This window comes from Amaranthus tricolor, chromosome 3, assembly GCF_026212465.1.
Source record: "Amaranthus tricolor cultivar Red isolate AtriRed21 chromosome 3, ASM2621246v1, whole genome shotgun sequence".
In the NCBI taxonomy this organism is placed as follows: Eukaryota; Viridiplantae; Streptophyta; class Magnoliopsida; order Caryophyllales; family Amaranthaceae; genus Amaranthus; species Amaranthus tricolor.
The window spans coordinates 17149991-17167486 of record NC_080049.1 but is presented as its reverse complement, the minus strand read 5'-3'; the positions used below and the strand labels follow the sequence as shown (position 1 = coordinate 17167486).

Below are 17496 nucleotides of genomic sequence, written 5' to 3'. Positions count from 1 at the left end.
GCATAGAAGGTGGATCTTTGTTTCATACTAATACAGGAATAGGGGGAGAAAGTAATGTCCTTTTTTATTGTGTGTACTGTCGCTGTTTATGCAATGGAAAATTTAATTTTTTTCCAAAAAAACCTAATCTGCCATAGGAAACAATACTATTTTTTGAGATTACTTATGGTTAATTAGAATATCGTAAGAAAATTAGAAAAGTGTAAGGTTACTACGGGCATTTTTTCACTTTACTTTTTTACACGCATTTTAAAACAAATTTTAAGTCTTAATATCTCTATGTATGCATCATAACAATTGTAAAAATTGTATATTAAAAACCTTTGCATCAAAATAAATCTAACAACATCCCTCATGAACATATTTTAATATATACTTTAAAAATCTAATATAAAATTCTCCCTTATAGAGTGAAAAAACTTAAAGTAGATAAAAAAATAGAAAGAATAAATATAAGGAAAAATTACTTAGAATAATCAAGCCTTTTACTGGTTTTTCTACAATAATTCTAACTTTTGATTAACCATGAATAATTCCAACTAGGGATGGCAACGGGTCAGATCTGTTCGGGTCCATATGGACCAGGATCCAAATCCGTTTTCGCAAGCAAGACCCAGATCCGGATCCGCGGGTCTAATTTTTTAGGACCTAGATCCGAATCCAATTTCGAATCCGAATCTGAAACGGATCCAACTCATTTTGTCATTTTTAATATGAATTTCTGATCATATTGAGATTACGATAGAGTTAAATTCATTAACTAATGATAATAATATATATAAGTACACAATATATCATCAAAAATAACATTATATGAGTAACGCTTATAAAAATCAATACGCTTAAGTAAAATTCACAGTGTTTGCATTAGTAGAGGAAATCCCAGCCTCCCTCCATCATGCATTTTTTCTTTTCAAATGAACATTACTTTAACAAGGGCTTCTAAAGTAGTAATGCCATGGAGGCAGAAATTATTTTGACCATCCTTTCGAAGCATGAGGCTTTTTAAATTGATTACAACCAATAGTTTAAGGGTTTTTTTTAAAAAAATGGGTCTAAAGGATCCACGGGTCCGGGTTTGATATTTTTTTAGATCCAGATTTGGATCTGCCAACTTTAAACAGATCCAGACCTGACCCGGATCTGATGGGTCTAGAATTTTAGGACCCAGACCCGCAAAAAGGATCCGGATCCACGGATTTGGTCGGGTCTAGGATCCATTGCCATCCCTAATCCCAATTATAAGGGGTGTTTGTTAAGAATGCATCAAGGTAACCTCTTACCTATAGGACAAGTCATTTTGCATAAAAAAATTAAAATGTAAACATAAAATTAATTATAAAAAAGCTAAAAATTATACTCCCTCCAATTCATTACTAATGTTCCATTTGTTTTATGCACTCTATCCATTGCACTTATTCAATCATTAATATCTTTAATTGTGCATAATTAAAAATTATGAAAAGATAATATGAATAATCTTTGCATTGAGACGAATCAAACAAGTTCCCACTTGACTATGTTTTAACTTATAGATTAATAATAAAATATAAATTAAGAGTAAAAGATGAATAGTGTCCAAAAAGTAATGAGACGTTAGTGCTGAATTGGAGGGAGTAAAAAATTTAAAGGAGGAATCAAGTGAGTTTATTATTGATTTTAACTATCAATTTTTAGTATTTTTGATTTTTTTTCTTTTTTGTGGCAGTTACTTGAAAAAAACCGATCACCAATTGGATAATAATATTTACGAGTAACCCTAAAATGTGAATTATTCTTAATTAATTAAAAGTTAAAATTATTATTATTATTGTTATTATATAATCAATAACAATTAAATTATTCTAGATAATTTTTGACAAATAAATCTATTTATTTGTACCAATTTCTATACCGGAACTTAACATATTGTCGCACCACGGAGGGCGGAGGGCAAAAGATCGTTTGGGCATCGGTAAGAGGCAGTGGAAACGAATACTTTTTTGTATTCTACACCCCACATCAGCCATTTTTTCTCTGTTCCCCTCGTTTAACTGATGAACTTCAACATCTCCGCCTAAATCATACTCATACTCAATCCCTCAAATACATTTACAAAAACTATGTCACTTGTTCTTCAAAATCCCTTATCCATTACCACTTATCGTATTAAATTTTATTCCCAAATCATTACTACCACCCATTTCAATCCCACTAAAACCCTCAAATTTTCTCTATTTCATCGTCAATCCCTGCAATTTAAAGCTTACCCATTATACAAAAACTTATCTTTCTTGCAAAATCGTCTCTCACACATCAAATCCCTCAATTCTCCCATCAGTGCCTTTGAAGAAGAACAAAAATCATCCACTCAATTATTCAAATTTGATGCTTTTCTTTTGTTTCTTGAATCAATTTGTATTGTTTCTTCAGTTTTGATTTCTTTGGGGTGTTTTGTGAATTGGGTTTTGTTTAAACAGCATAATCATGGGGTTGTGATGTTAGGAAATAGAGTATTAATTTGGCTATTAGCTGGTGCTGTGGGGGTTGGTGCTGTGATCCGACAACAGCAATGGATGCGGGTATGTGGGTTGTCAAGTAGGTCGAAGTCAATTTCAGAAAGTGGAAACTTGATTGAGAGGATTGAGAAGTTGGAGGAGAGTATGAGGAGTTCTACTTCAATCATTAGGATGCTTTCTAAGCAGCTTGAAAAGTTGGGGATTCGGTTTCGGCTAACTAGGAAGTCGTTGAAGGAGCCCATTTCTGAGGTACATATTAGCAGTCAATTGTTCATTTTACTTTGTCAACTTGGTTTGTTATATTTAAGGTTGAAGGATGCATATTGATTGCTTGGGAATTCTATTTGCATAACATAAAATGGATAGCTTTAGGTTCTTCATTATGGACATGTTATTACTTGTTTAACCTTGTGCATATCCGACCTTGACTACCGTGCCTAGGATGGAGCCACTTCACTGCCATTGGTGGTGGAATGTATTGTTATTTTCATCATTTATTGTATCTAACTAATGGTTGCGTATTGATTCTCGAGGTACTTGTATCTAACTAGTGCAAGGGTGTGTAAATTTTGGTTTGTTGTTTATGAGGTTTGAGGATGCATATTGATTGCTTGGGAATTGTATATGCATGATATTAATTGGATTGCTTTTCGTTCTTCAATATGGACTTGTATGTTGCTACTTGTGTAAGGGTGTGTAAATATGACCCCTCTTAACTACCAGGGTCGAGCCTCTTTAGTGGCATTGGTACAATGTAATATTGTTTGCATAGTTCAAATATATGGTTCCAGACAGATTTTTGGGTACTTTACTAGCTTTCACATTATATTTTAGTATCAATACATGGAAATATTTTGTGCTATGTTCGTGTTGGGAATAATGGGTTTTTGTTCTTCTCTTGAGGCACATTAAATGGTTCGTTAAAATATGTTTTCTTTTTGTTTATGTGAAGTTTCATATGAAATTCGCAATCAAGGGTCAATTTTAAATAATTTCTTTTGAAGTTAAGAAAGACATATAATAAACTTTATCATAAACATATTTTGAAGTTTCAGATAGAAATTTAGAGAAAATTAAAGGACTACATTGCTAATATTGTGAGAGTTAAATCAATTCATGATTACAATGCTATTTTAATGCTAGTGACTATAAAACTAAATATAAATATGGGTGTATAATCTAACTATTTTTTTATCCATTACTCCACTAAGTAGATCACTAACTACGAAAACAAAATAACCAACTTAACTTTGAAACACTACCCATTATTCAATCGATAGGCCACTCCTTTGATTTTGTCCAATACTTCGAAAGGCCCATAGAAACGAGCAAACAATTTGTTGCATGGCCTGCGAGCTAAAGAGTGTTTTCGGTACGGTTACAGTTTCAGAAACACAAGATCACTGGCATTGAAATTCTCATCTCGCCTCTTCGCATTTGCTTCTTTTTTCTTCCGCTGCTCAACTCTAAAAATGAAAACGTGAATCATCCATAATGACATCCCTTTCTCGTAAAGAACGCTCAAGACTGTCAACAGGAGTTATGTTGTTGCCCATCTTATGAAGTAAAGGCGGGGGTCGACCATACAATGCCATAAAAAGGGGACATCTTAATGGATGTGTGTGGAGATGTGTTACAGAAAAATTCGGCCCAAAGTAGCCAATTTTCCCACTGTGTCGGTTTCCCATTCACAAAACAATGTAAGTATGTCTCCAATGCCTGGTCCGTTTGCCCATCCGATTAAGGATGGTAGGCTGAACTGCACAGTGAAGTCGTCCCTTGCAAACGTAAAGCTCTTGCAAAAATTTTCTCATGAATATCTTGTTTTCCTCGGACACAATTGTGGAAGGAAAACCATGCAGTTGTGCTACTCCTTGTGCAAATACCGCGGCCACCACCTTAACTGTAAAAGGTGTTTTAAACCCAGAAAATGTGCATATTTGGACAGTCTATCGACCACAACCAACACTGTGTCAAAGCCCTCTGATTTTGGCAGTTTCTCCATAAAGTCCATAGTTATGTCGTTCCAAACCTGTTGTGGCATTGGCAAGGGTTGTAGGAAGCCTTGTTGCTTTTGGTGGGAAGCTTTTTTTTCTGTTGGCATACCGTATACACTCATGTATGTGTTGAGTAACTTGCTTCCACCTACCTTCCTAATACCAATCCTCAGGTGTAGGTAGGTTTTAAATTCACCATTGCGACCACCCGCTGTTGTGTTATTGTATTCAAACAATAATTTAGGAATGGTATTGCAATATTTCGTAATGAGCAAACGTCCTTTGTAGAGAAGTAGGCCATGGGTAAGAGTAAATCCAGGAACTGTACCTCCATGGAGTGCTATTTCATCTCGTTATTTGGACAAATATGGATCTTTGAGTACCTCTTCCTTCAATGTTCCACAGTCTACATAATTTGATGTTAGCAATGCTCTAAGGTGGAGTAAAGCAAACTCAGATGACGTGACAGTTCGTCAGCCGCTCCTAGGTCTGAACTTAATTTCAAATTCATAGCTTAATAATTATCTTGTCCATTTATGATATTCTGTCCCATGGTGCATAATAACATACGCTATGGAACGGAACATGCGTTTTTTAACGGATTTTGAGAACACCGTCCAATTTCTCGCGAGTTGTAACGATGGGTGAAAAAGTGGTGCGTCATTGCGAAAATTGGCCGTTTCACCGCTGTATAACGACCAAATTCAAGATAGCCGGCGAGATGTAATAGGGAAACCATGAAAGGCCCGAAGAAGAGCAAGATGCATATGCCTTACAGATTTAGTGAGAGAGAAAGGCTTTTTAAAAAGGATGTCTGCAAATCTACATAAGTACTACTCACTACAATAGCTGTACGCCTATACCCCTACTTCAATGTATTTAATTTTTTATTTTTAATATATAAATGCCTCCATATGAGGTTCTTCATTTTCTAGGCTACTTTTTCTGATAAAGTAACTCCACTAATTTGACCATTTGACCATCAAGGTCTTCTAAAACTAGAGTACTTTATACTCTAATCCTTTCAATTCATATATGAAAATTGTATTTCAAAAATATTATAATTTCGCGATGTGATCCGCGATAACCGTATTTTTTCCGTTCCTACAACCCGCGATCGCGACAACGTTTTTACACCATTTACGGTGCCGATTTCTCGCTGTCTTAAAATGAACTTGAGACTCCACTGATTTGTCCAAACACCAAGAAGTGTGCGTATTGTAAGCGAGGAAGAACTGCAGAAGGAATCTGAAAAAGTGGATGAGGAAGACAGGGAGGGAAATAGAGAATCACCGATGAGCATTTCACTAAACTCAATGGTTGGAATCGATAATCCTAGAACTATGAAGCTATCCTCCACTTCTCATCGAGCGAAACATAATCCCTTATTTTTCCATTCCTTAAATGCTCTATCTGACAACCTCTTGGTGTTTTATGTGTGACTAGGTAAAAAGGGTGGGTTTGTATTTTTTGTTTTGTTTAAATAGGGTTGGTTAGTTGTTTGGGCCGAATATAATTGGGTATTTTGGGCTGGGTATGTTTGCTTATTCTTTTGAGGGTTTTTGTTTGAAAAAGGATGATAGGGTTCATTATTCACCATATTCATTATTCATTACATAGCCTTCTTCATATTACAGGTTCCAAGACCCTTAACTCGGTCTGAATTCTCCTATCTAACTCGAATGAAATTTGCAGTAAAATCTCCTTACGCATCTCTTCATCCACGTTTGAAGCGAATTGAATTAATTTTTTCTCATGCTCTTCCGCTGTACTTTCTTGCCTCACCGTCAACCATTGTTTAATCAAGGAACCGCCTCTGTTTCTGCGAAAATGGCGAAACATTATCCTCTTCAACTCCTCTAACTTGTAATGGGTTTTGTTTTGTGCTTCCATTGATACCACCACAACGCATCTCCTTCCATTCCTACTACCGCCGCCTCAATTTTTTCTTCCTTAGTAAGGTGATAAAACTCGAAGTACCTTTTAGCCTTCACTATCCAACCATCAAGGTCGTCTCCACTGAACGTAGGAAATTCCAATCGCCTATATTTTCGTTGTTGGAATCTCCCAACTTGTCTTACTACTTTCCGTCTTTTTGTAAAGTGTCTAGGATTTCAAACCCGCCTCCATCTATAAACAATCCAGATTTTCTGGTGGTGGAATTGTCCCTTAACCGTGGATCTTGATGTCCCGTCTTGATGAGATTGTTCGTGGTTTCCTGAAACCCTAATTCCTAAGGCCTTGACCTCCGCTACTACTAGCATTAATGACGCCTATACATCCTCTAGTTCTTTGCAAATTCCTCATTTGATTTGTTATGTTCTGTTGCCATTGTGGATTATGAGACTATCCCATCAAAGATGTTTGTAGTTCAGGAATCGAAGCTTGTAACGTTTGCACCCGTTCTTCTAAACTATCCAGCCAGCGGTTTTGGGTAGCTTCCATGGTCGAACTGACACCACTATTATATAATAAACAAGAGAATTCACCCAAAAGACTAATCTAGTAGGTGAGAGAGCCCATTTACTCTATACACCCCGCGTTAGTTGCCCATACAACCGATGTGGGACAAAGTCCCATAACCTTGTAATGGCCTCAAATTCGTTCCATAACACATACGTCCTTGTTTAAAAGCTCCTTTTTGATATTTAGCATTTTGTTCATCCATTATGCTATGAAACTTTCTTCTTTTGTGATGCACTTCTCATCTCTAATCATTTTCTTTTGTTGATGTACTTTTCATTATCAATCATCTTTTGCTTTTTTTGCTGATACACTTCTCATCATGCACTTCATATCAATTGTAACCTTAGTTGATGCATATTATCACCAATCATAAATAAAACACTTATCTCCATTATATTGATAGAGTATTTCTCTCTGCCCATCATGGTACACTTCTCACCATCATTGTCATCTTTGTCAATTTGGAATTTGAAATACCGACCAACTCACATAAAGTTTCTTTAGAGCCATAATCGTTTTGCTTGTTGGCCTTTACTTTCGTTCTCAGTGAATAATAATATTAAATAAAAAATAACAATTTTTTTTAAAGAAACACACACAAAAAAACCTCATAATTTGTTTCTTCTTTTTATTTCACTCACTAATTATTTTGTATTTCTCTTATTTTTCCTATTGTTACGTTTGCCGAATAAACCAGACATGGTTATTAGAATCCCGATCCGATCTACGATTCCACAATCATACGATTCAAAAATAGGAGACCGATTCATATCGTAAGTAGGATCTTAATGTTTGTAGAATCGTGCGATCCTACATAATTCAAGAATTTAGGTGGTAGGATCATAACACGATTTAACGAACCTACGATCCAATGATCCGATCCTAGAAGGGTAGCTCTAATCGTAAAAAAACTTCATATAATCCAGATCTTACTTATATATAGATGTATATATTTAATATAATTATATCAATACACTAAAATTCAAGTTTTTCTTAATTCGCAGTTTAAAAATGATTATTAAAAGTATTCTTTTTCAAAACTTAATAGATGAAGTCAAATAAGTTATTATTTACACTTTAAAACTTAAAAGAACAAATATAATTGTGCTATGCCATACTAGCAATGGGTGACCTACAAAAGGAAGAGGAAGAAACAAGTCATTAATGCTGACGTGGCAGAGGGGAATATTGGCTAACCACTGTTTGTTACCAATACGGTTATATCATAACAAAATGTAAGAGGAAGGAATTTTATGGAGGGCGGGAAAAACAAATCTGTTACTTGAGCTGGCAAGAGAGTAGCTAAACACTATATATATATAGCTGAGATAATAATGTATTGAGCATGCCTTTTCTGAAATACAAATTACTGGAGTTAGAGTTGTTGGTTGCTCGAAAATCAGGGTGTCTATTGCTTTCTTTTTTTCTTGTCTTTCTTCTTAATCATTGTTCGATTGCTCTAATCCATAGCAAATTGATAATCAATTATCCAAAGAATATTAATGCATATTTGTAAGATCACACGATCTTACGATCTAATTCTATCGATTTGGATCCTACCTCTTCAACGATCCTAGTTAGAATCCCGATCCTAACAACCTTGAAACCAGGATTGTTTTGGCTCTTGATTTCACGTTGAAATATAATGACAGAGAGGAGAGATAAATTTAGCAATGAAATTATATGACAACATTGTTATATTGTGGGAGTTAAATCAATTCATGATTATAATGCTATTTATAATACTATGGGTGCATAATTCCGCTAATTTTTACTCGGTACTCCATTAAGTAGATCACTAATTGCTAAAACAAAATGACCATCTTAACTTTGAAACAACACTATACATTATCCAACATATTCTCTTGTTTCAAAGTTTCTTCTTGATGTTTAACACCTTGTTCATCCATTATGCGCCATGAAGCTTGCTACTTTTATGATGCATTTTTCATCTCCATTCTTTCTTTTGTTGATGCACTTCTTGCTTTTAAAATTAAGGCTCTGACATTGTTGTTGTTGTTGATACACTTCTCATCACCAATCTTTTATTGCCTTTTGTTGATACACTTCTCATCATGTTTATGCATATAGTGCATTCATAGTTCAACTGTTAAACCTACTTAAATCTTACTCCTGTTGTTCTAGTGAATTGTCTATAGTCTTTAATGTTGGGATAAAATTCGCTACAATTCTATTTTGTGATTTTGAGCTCCCCACTTCCGTGAGATGAAAACAGTAAAAAATGGTAAGATCCCCCATCCGGGTAATGAAAAATTATAAAAGCAAGCAAAAGGCGATGTAATAATTTCACATGGGCGGATACACGGAGGGAGTATGTTGCTTAGATCCATATGGATAAATTTCTGGAAAGTGAACGTAGTTTTTGTACTCTTTCTTCATTTAGTGCAATGAATACTAGGGCAATGTGCTCAAATTTCTATTGGGTGTGCTGATCTTTTTTTTTCATTTACCAAGTATTTGTGGTGTGTAGCTTTGGACCTTCTATTGGCGAGTAAGATTTCTTTTGGCCTTCCTTTCCTGTTCCTATTTGCTTCAAAGATTAAAGGTGGTGCGAGACTTTGACGATTTGACCAACATCACTGCATGAGTGTGCCTTTTGCTTTAAAGTCGAGAGTGTGGCTCTTAAGTGGATATGGTATAATGGGTCCAATGTTAGTACTGTCATGAATTGGTGTTACTTTGTGATTTTGCTGATTTGGACTCTTTTCAATTTTTTATTCTGCACATGGTGCTAGGTTTAGAACGTGAGTGCTAAATGTTTTTTGCCCAAAAATAAAAAAGTTACATTATCTGAGCAAATATGGTTTGAAGTCAGAGTTGCTTTTCAACTGACATGATTGATTCGTTACTTGAGAAGTTAACTCAGTAACTCCCTTTTGTATATGTGGTTTTATGTGAGATTGAGCTGAGCCTGTGTTTTTGTGCAATTTGGAAAATCTGGTTGATTCAAAAGCTTTGAAAGTCTGCTCAGGCTCCGAAATTTCAAGTTTTGGCTTGTTTTAAGCTCAAGAATTTTAATTTGAGGCTCGGATCGATACCCGCTTGAGCACAATTTCAAACTTAAATTCTTATTTTTACATTTTAAAAAAAATTCTTGTTAAAATACTCCCTCGGTCCCCCATCTCACTATCATGATCCCATTTGTTTTTTTTTTACTCTATTCACCAATCACTTAGTTTATTTTTTTATTCTTAATCTTTAAGTTAAAACATAGTCCAATCTTATTTATTCTTCTAGATGTAAATTTTATTAATATAATCTTATTATAAATTTTAATTTTGCTCAATTAGAGATATCAACAATTAAAATAGTGCATTGACATGTGTGTAAAAGCAAATGAAAAGATGATAGTGAGATGGAGGGAGTAATAAACAAAGTTAACTTAATTGTGAGAAGTGAAGCAACAAGTATCAAATAAGAAAATGTATAATATAACATTTTACTTACTAAGTATTAAAAGTATATTCTTATGGAAAGTATTTTGAAAAATCATCGAGTGTTTTTAGGAGCTTTTTGAGCGGAGCCTGATAAGCTTGGCTTGGCTCATTAAGTTCTTAGGCTGTCATTTGAGCCCAAGCTTTGACTACGCCAAGCTTGAATTAGCTCGAGTCACTATGGCTCATTACACTATTGCTTAAACCAGTGATGGAATTGGAATATGCAGTTTGGCGTGGGTTTTCGTTGCCCAGCCTGGCTAGGCCTTAGGGCTTAGTTCCACCGGCCACCCAGTTAGCACCCTCGCCAATCACCATCTCCACACCATGAGAGAACTGGAACTGGGTGTGATTTATGTCCCTGCTGTATACAACATGCTCCTCATGCCATCGAGCTGAGAGCTTTTTAGTAGAAAACTTCCCACGAGGCTGTAAGGAAATCGAAATGGTTAAAGTTGTGTGCTAATGCTAATGGTTGAAGTTGTTTGATTTACGTCCCTCGGAGAATTGTTGATGAGGATTTCTGTGCTTCCATCAACATTTTACTTCCAATGTCCAGGCTTCTTTCCTTTCCTTATTTGCAATTGGTTTTGCTTCATTTCCCCCCTAGGCAGTGTGTGTAACTTTCTGCGTGCTTGTAGACTGCAGCTTTGGCCCAGAAAAATTCCGAGGCCACTCGTGCATTAGCAGTTCAAGAAGGCATTTTGGAGAAGGAGCTTGCCGAAGTACAAAACGTTTTGCTTGCAATGCAGGTAGACACTTAAATCTACTGGGAATACCACATAGAAGTACTATATTGTTGTGAAGGAATGAACACCTTTATTTAAGGGTATCTTTGTAGAAAATATTCTAGAAGGAAAAAGTTTTATGTTGATCACTTAAGAGCTTGGACTCTAGAAATTGAGGCCTTAAAAGCTCCTTTCTTGCTTGTTATATTTGATAGCGATTTGAACTAGACGATTTCTAACAGGTAGAGATTGGATAGCTATTTCCATTTCAGATCACATCGAGCAAATTTCTAACATGCGAGTTTTGATAATGATGTCCCAAGTTTTCATGTGTTTAGGACCAGCAGCAAAAACAGCTAGAGCTAATCCTTGCAATTGCAAAGAGTGGTAAGTTAATTGATAACAAGCAACCACCCAGTCAAGGATCAGACATAAATAAACGAGTTTCAGATAATGGTCTAAGACAAGCAGACGGGCAGCAAGTCCAGGCTATGGCAGCACAGAAAGGCACAGCTAATGAAAGAGCTTCAGGATCGTGAACTTGAGAAGTCTTTCAGCTTCAATTTTTGTACCGAGATCTTTTGGACGAACCAAAGGAGAGAAGCATCTCGGTTTCGTGAACATATTTTTAACGTGACAATACAATGTGATAGGAGCATTGTTGGGTTGGTATTCAGTTCATTGTTGATCGTGCCAACTGCCAAGCATTTTGGTTGCTGGCTTGCTGCCTATACTGTCAGTCTGTCACCAATTTGTTATGTAATGTACTATTTGAGGCATTTTCTTGATAGTTTGTTGATTGTATAATGTTGTGATCAATAATGTTTTCTTTCAACGAAGTATATTTCCACCATGTTGAAGTTTAAGATTTTGTCGATAATAAATTGGGTGTTCTGTGTTCGTCAGGTTTGTGTATCTTCTGTTTAGCTTGATTACTCGATTCAGTATAACACCTCAAAATTTCACTCCTACGTCTTTGCGTTTAACTTTTATTATTTCACTCCATAACATGTTCCTAAGTTTCGATAATTTTTGACAGATTTAATTATGAAAATCATTTTAAGTTAAGATTCAAGTCAACTAATTAGATTATGACTTGGGTTAATTTCTATCAACCATATTTTATTCTAAATCAACTATGTTCAAATATTTGTTTGAAATTGTCTGGGGTATCTTTTGATTAACATATATTATGAACTGGTTATGCTTGTTCTAATCAACTCTGGTCTCCGCCCACATATTTGTCATCATATACAGCTCGTGCATTATGCTACACTTCGAGTTTCTTGTTTATTATAATTTGATTTTAAAATAAGCCTAATGAATTATGAGTTAGCCTAGTAATTAAGTGTTCTTCTTTTCACGTTTGTGGTAGAGATTTAATTTTTACCACCTACACAAATAATTAATTCTCTATTTTGCCCTTAGTCCCCAATAATTAATCAAGAAAAAAAAAATTATCATGCATCAATGCATTATGCCAGCGTGATGTGCGCTATACATCTTTTGTTGCACACATTTTGGTGCTATCCATTCCTAGGTTGTACAAGAGCCAAAGTATATTCACCTTCCATTACTAGTGACTGCTGTGTTCTTAAAAATTCCAAGAATCTGAACTTTAGGACCAATTTGTTGCTTTACTATATTTAGTAAAGAACAGATTGCAATACCCACAAGCTTTTTCTGCACTAATTCATACCGAAAACTATATTACATTACTAACATAGCCACATATAGTAATACATAAAGACTAAATATACATTCTGCTTATGAAGCATGTGATACAGTTTACTGCCAATCCCTAATTAACCAGAAAATACATCTTAAATAGATATAGAAATCAGTGAAAGAAAATAAAATCTACATCAATGGTGAAAAAACTTTACCCCACTTTAGTCACAATGCACACCAAGACTTCAAATTTCGAGCCAACGATGAATCTTTTTTGTGAAAAACCAGAGAAGTTTATGAAGACATTCTACTTTCAGTAATAACCAAACACATCTTCATAGGCCACCAACCCTAAGTCCTGCATCTCATGCACATCGTCCCAGATATCATCGGACATATCAGCAGCATCATCACTACCATCATCATACTCATCCATTTCGGCAAAACCCCATGCCCAGAAGCTCGAGGAACCATGGTAGAGATTCAAATGATCTTTCACATTGCCACAGTAATCCACAACTAGAGGTCCCACTACCTCTAACTTTGTACGTTTCTTTAGAAATTCTTCATCGAGTTTTACATTCCAACAACCTCTGATATCCAGCAACTCGAGCTCTTGGCAGTTTTTAATAATCTGAAGAACGCCATCTGTTGTAACATTCAAGTACGCCAATTCGAGGTGCTTGAGTTGAGGCATTGTTGCAGATATAGCATATGCTTCTGCGTCCTGGTTCATGCGTTCTGTTACATCCCAAGGGTGCATGTTCCTCTGCAAACTAGTGAGAAGGTTGCAATGCTTTCCGAATGCTTGAAGAGCAGGAGCTCCAATTTTGGTGCAGTAGCTCAAATCTAAGGAAGTGAGGCTAGAAAGCTTTGTAGTAACTTGTTCCACCATTGAGTCGCTTATTTCGCTTCTTGGCAGCCGGAGATTCTGAAGGGACTTGGCACTTGCAATACATAAAAGTTCAAATTTTTAGGACAAGTTACACTCATAACACACTAGATTAACCAATTGATGTTAAGAGCCATTGTAATAATAGATGCTAGTTCAGTATAGTACATTTTTATTCAAAAACTTTTTGAAGTTCTAAATTCATGCCTTACGCAACTTACATTACAAAAAGAAAGAGCGGAGAATCGGATCTTGTCTCAGTGGGACAAGTACCACTTTCCCCAAGTAAAGTTCTGGGTTTGATTCTCATCTAGCCCCTCCCCTTTCCACAACCTAAAAAAATTAGAAGAGAGAAAGCACAAGCATATGCATTTCTCCTTATATAAAATTGACATTGGTTAAGTTTTAGAAAAAAAGTAGTCCGTTCTCACAATTAAGATATACCTTTACTCATTTCTTCAACTTTTCCTCGCATATCTACACACCCACCTTTTTCTCTCTACTTATTCTCGCTCCCAATCTATGTGCTCCAGCCTAATGACCAGGGGGGGTTGGAGTCAATAACTTAGCAATGTCAAATAAAACAGAAATAACATTATATTACGCTAATGTCAATAAGAAATTGCCACCTATGCACGGTTTGAGGGGTACAATGTATGCAACCTTTTGTTTCTGATTGAGACTTAATAATAAAAAGAAAAAGGTATCCAGAAATTTCATGTTTCAACAAGATCAACACTCAATAGACGAATTCTAACGACAATAACTTAAGCAACCAACTCGTAGCCATATTAAGTATTAACAGAATAAATCATACTCCTTTTCACAATCAATTTGCATATATGCATGACAGAGTTTCTTCATAGCATCTGGACGAAAACCATCATCTTTTGAAGCAACAAACAATCAAATCTAGTTGATTCCAATTGGTATGGAAATGCATTGTTTTAATGATAATTTTCTAGTTGGCTTCTATCTAGAGATGTTCCTTCTTGATTAACTTAATTTCTAGTTAATTTCTATTCTATCAAAATAAACGTAAAAGCAGAGAGGATTAAACTACATAAATACAGTTAGGGTGATGTTCTCTTACTGATCAGCTATTAAGGATAAACTCATTTCAGATGCTAAGCCATAGACACATAGTTTGCGCAATGAACCACAGCTCCTTCCAATCAGCAATACAAGCATTCGATCAATGCTTTCAGGTCGTCGATAACGACTCCACTCCTCGATATCGATCTCCTGCCAACAATAAGGGCCTCGAACCGCCTTGGCCCATGATTTACACACACTTGGGATTACATTTACTATTTCATCAATTGGAAGCTTTTGAAATATCAAACCTAATGTGTCTGGCATCAGTTCATCCCAAGGCCTATCACCCATTTTGATTACTGCCAAAAAAATTAAAATTCAAAATTATCACTTAAAAACTGAATTGCTTGATGCCATGTTTGGATGCCTATGTTTGAAAACGGTGATTTCATTTGTAAATATGGAATTGACTCAAATTTATTGTACGGCAAATTAAAATTTTTAAATTTAAGTTTGAATCAATTCCACAAATTATTTATAAAGTAAACTTGAAGTAAAGAATTTGAGAATCACTTCTCAAACCCTGTGAAGAAATTTCCTCATTAGAAATAACAAATAAGATCATAACCCAGATCATGAATTGCAAGAATAATGAATTACGATTTATGATCACTCTACAGGAATAACAAATCGTAAAACTAGAGATATTTACAGAAATTAATAGCAGCATCAAAATATCATTTTTTTTTGTTTCCAGTATTAGATCATTTATTACGATATGATTAGGATAATAACCCTATGAATGAATTTATGAATTATGATTTATGATCTGTGAAACAAATCATACAACAAAAAACTTTTGCCATTTAAACAAAACCTAAAAAATGTTTATTACTATGAATATACAAATTGATAAAAATATAATTTAAAATAATTAATGCTATTCCAGAATAAAAAATGTAAAACAAAAGTAAATTACCCCCACCACCCTATTTCTTTAATTTGGAAAACAGAACAAAAAATCCATACTTGTTCATAGGAAGAGAAACATAGAAGATACCTAGGTATATGATTTCCTCTAATTTAAAGCAGGACAGGAGGAAAAATAATTTCCTAATTTGAAAATGAAGATAAAATTAAAAAAAAAAAACATAAAATAACCAACATATTGTAAATAAGAAGATGAATTTATGGTGAATAAGATATAAATCAAAGATTAAGGTAGAAGTGCATGCAGATTGATTATGAAATAAGATGAAGGTGTGTGGACTGTTACCTGGATGATATTGATAAGCAATCAAAGTTCTTAATTGTTTGATGAAAAAGGAGAGAAAACAGGGGAGGGGATCACTTATGAGAGGCAGTTAAGAGATTGGTAAAATTATGGGGAATTACAACGAGGAAAAAAAACCAAGAAAAAAAAAGGTGTAGTACTTGGTAGAGTTGTAAGGGAATTTGTGTAAGGCATTTGAGGGAGCCCAAGTTCCATGAAACATGTGTGCATGGAACCCACTTGTAAGTCCATCACTTGGTTAAGAGATTGGCAACTTGGCAAGTAGTTTACTATTTTGGGTGGCTAATGAATATAATGAAAATTATATGAAAGGATCCAATTGTGAATTTTGGGAAATAAAAAGTTTCATTTAATATTTTTTATAACAAGACTTCCAAGAAATGTGGGTAGAGGACAATAGTGAAAGTTATTTTGTTTTACTAAATTTGTATATTAAAAAAATAATTCCGACTTGACAAGTGATAATATATATTTTATTATTCTTTTTTAGGTTAAGAATTAACTTGTTTAACAAGTTAAAATCATTTAGCCCTTTAAAGGAAAATCTGATACAAATGTGAGATCTTTAGAGAATAAATGAAATACAATCTTTAAAAGATGACTATCGAAAGGTGGAACCTCTAATCATAAATTTTAAAATATTAAATTACAAAGTTAGAATAATGAGTTACATTAGAGTGTTAGTTTTTCCTGCCCGCCATAAAGGCAACTATCAATTAGACAACACCATTGTGTTAAAATCGCGATTCTAATCTATGTTTCTACGATTTTACGATCCAAAAACAAGCGAGCGATTTAAATTATAGGTTTGTAGAATTTTACAATTCTAGTTGGAATAAAATTTTTCGAGGTAGAATTATAACACGAGTCTACGATCCTACGATTTAACGATCCGATTCTATAAATTTAGTATCAATTATTAATAATATTTCTAATGTACCATCTTTTACTAATGTCTTTCACATCTACACATAAATGTCAAATGTTACATCAGTAAAGCTTTTAAAAAATACATTTCTTAATCAGTATGAAGATTTAAACTAATTATTAAAAAGTTTTCGTTATATTCTTAAAAGTAAAGTCAAAGAAACTTTAATTCATAAATTTAAACAAATGGATAATAATGATAATAAATTAGATATTTTCAATAGATTTAAGTTTATTTGTAGAATCGTACGATTCTACGGTTCTATTTTACGGATTCGATTCTACCTTCTTAAACGATTCTAAGTATAATCCCCATTTTAACAACTTTGGACAACACTACTTCTAAAGTTTTTTTTCTTCTATAGTCAACCACCTATTTAACAATTCATCATAACAAAAATTGTGAAACATTAATGTATTATATGTGATAAGCTATCAATATCGTTTTGATGAACTATTTGACTTTCACTAATCCCTACTTGTACGAAATTTTTCTCCACACCAAAGTTATACACATCAATAAAATATTT

The 17496-nt window shown here is 34.4% G+C and overlaps 2 protein-coding genes across 2 annotated transcripts; one reads left to right on the top strand and one right to left on the bottom strand.

Annotated features, from left to right (window-relative positions):
- The first annotated feature begins 1906 nt into the window (after nucleotides 1–1906).
- Nucleotides 1907–12059, top strand: LOC130807813 (uncharacterized). The gene is made up of 3 exons (XM_057673159.1): nucleotides 1907–2747; nucleotides 11058–11168; nucleotides 11483–12059. The coding sequence occupies exons 1-3, from the start codon at nucleotides 2103–2105 to the stop codon at nucleotides 11681–11683; spliced, it is 957 nt and encodes a 318-aa protein (XP_057529142.1). The 5' UTR covers nucleotides 1907–2102; the 3' UTR covers nucleotides 11684–12059.
- Nucleotides 12060–12840: 781 nt separating this feature from the next.
- LOC130808401 (F-box protein FBW2-like) lies at nucleotides 12841–16109 on the bottom strand (the record flags this gene model as incomplete). The annotated part of the gene is made up of 3 exons (XM_057673876.1): nucleotides 12841–13762; nucleotides 14801–15104; nucleotides 16022–16109. Coding segments are annotated over 3 exons (1026 nt in total), but the record flags the coding sequence as incomplete, so codon positions are not given.
- Between the last annotated feature and the right edge of the window lie 1387 nt (nucleotides 16110–17496).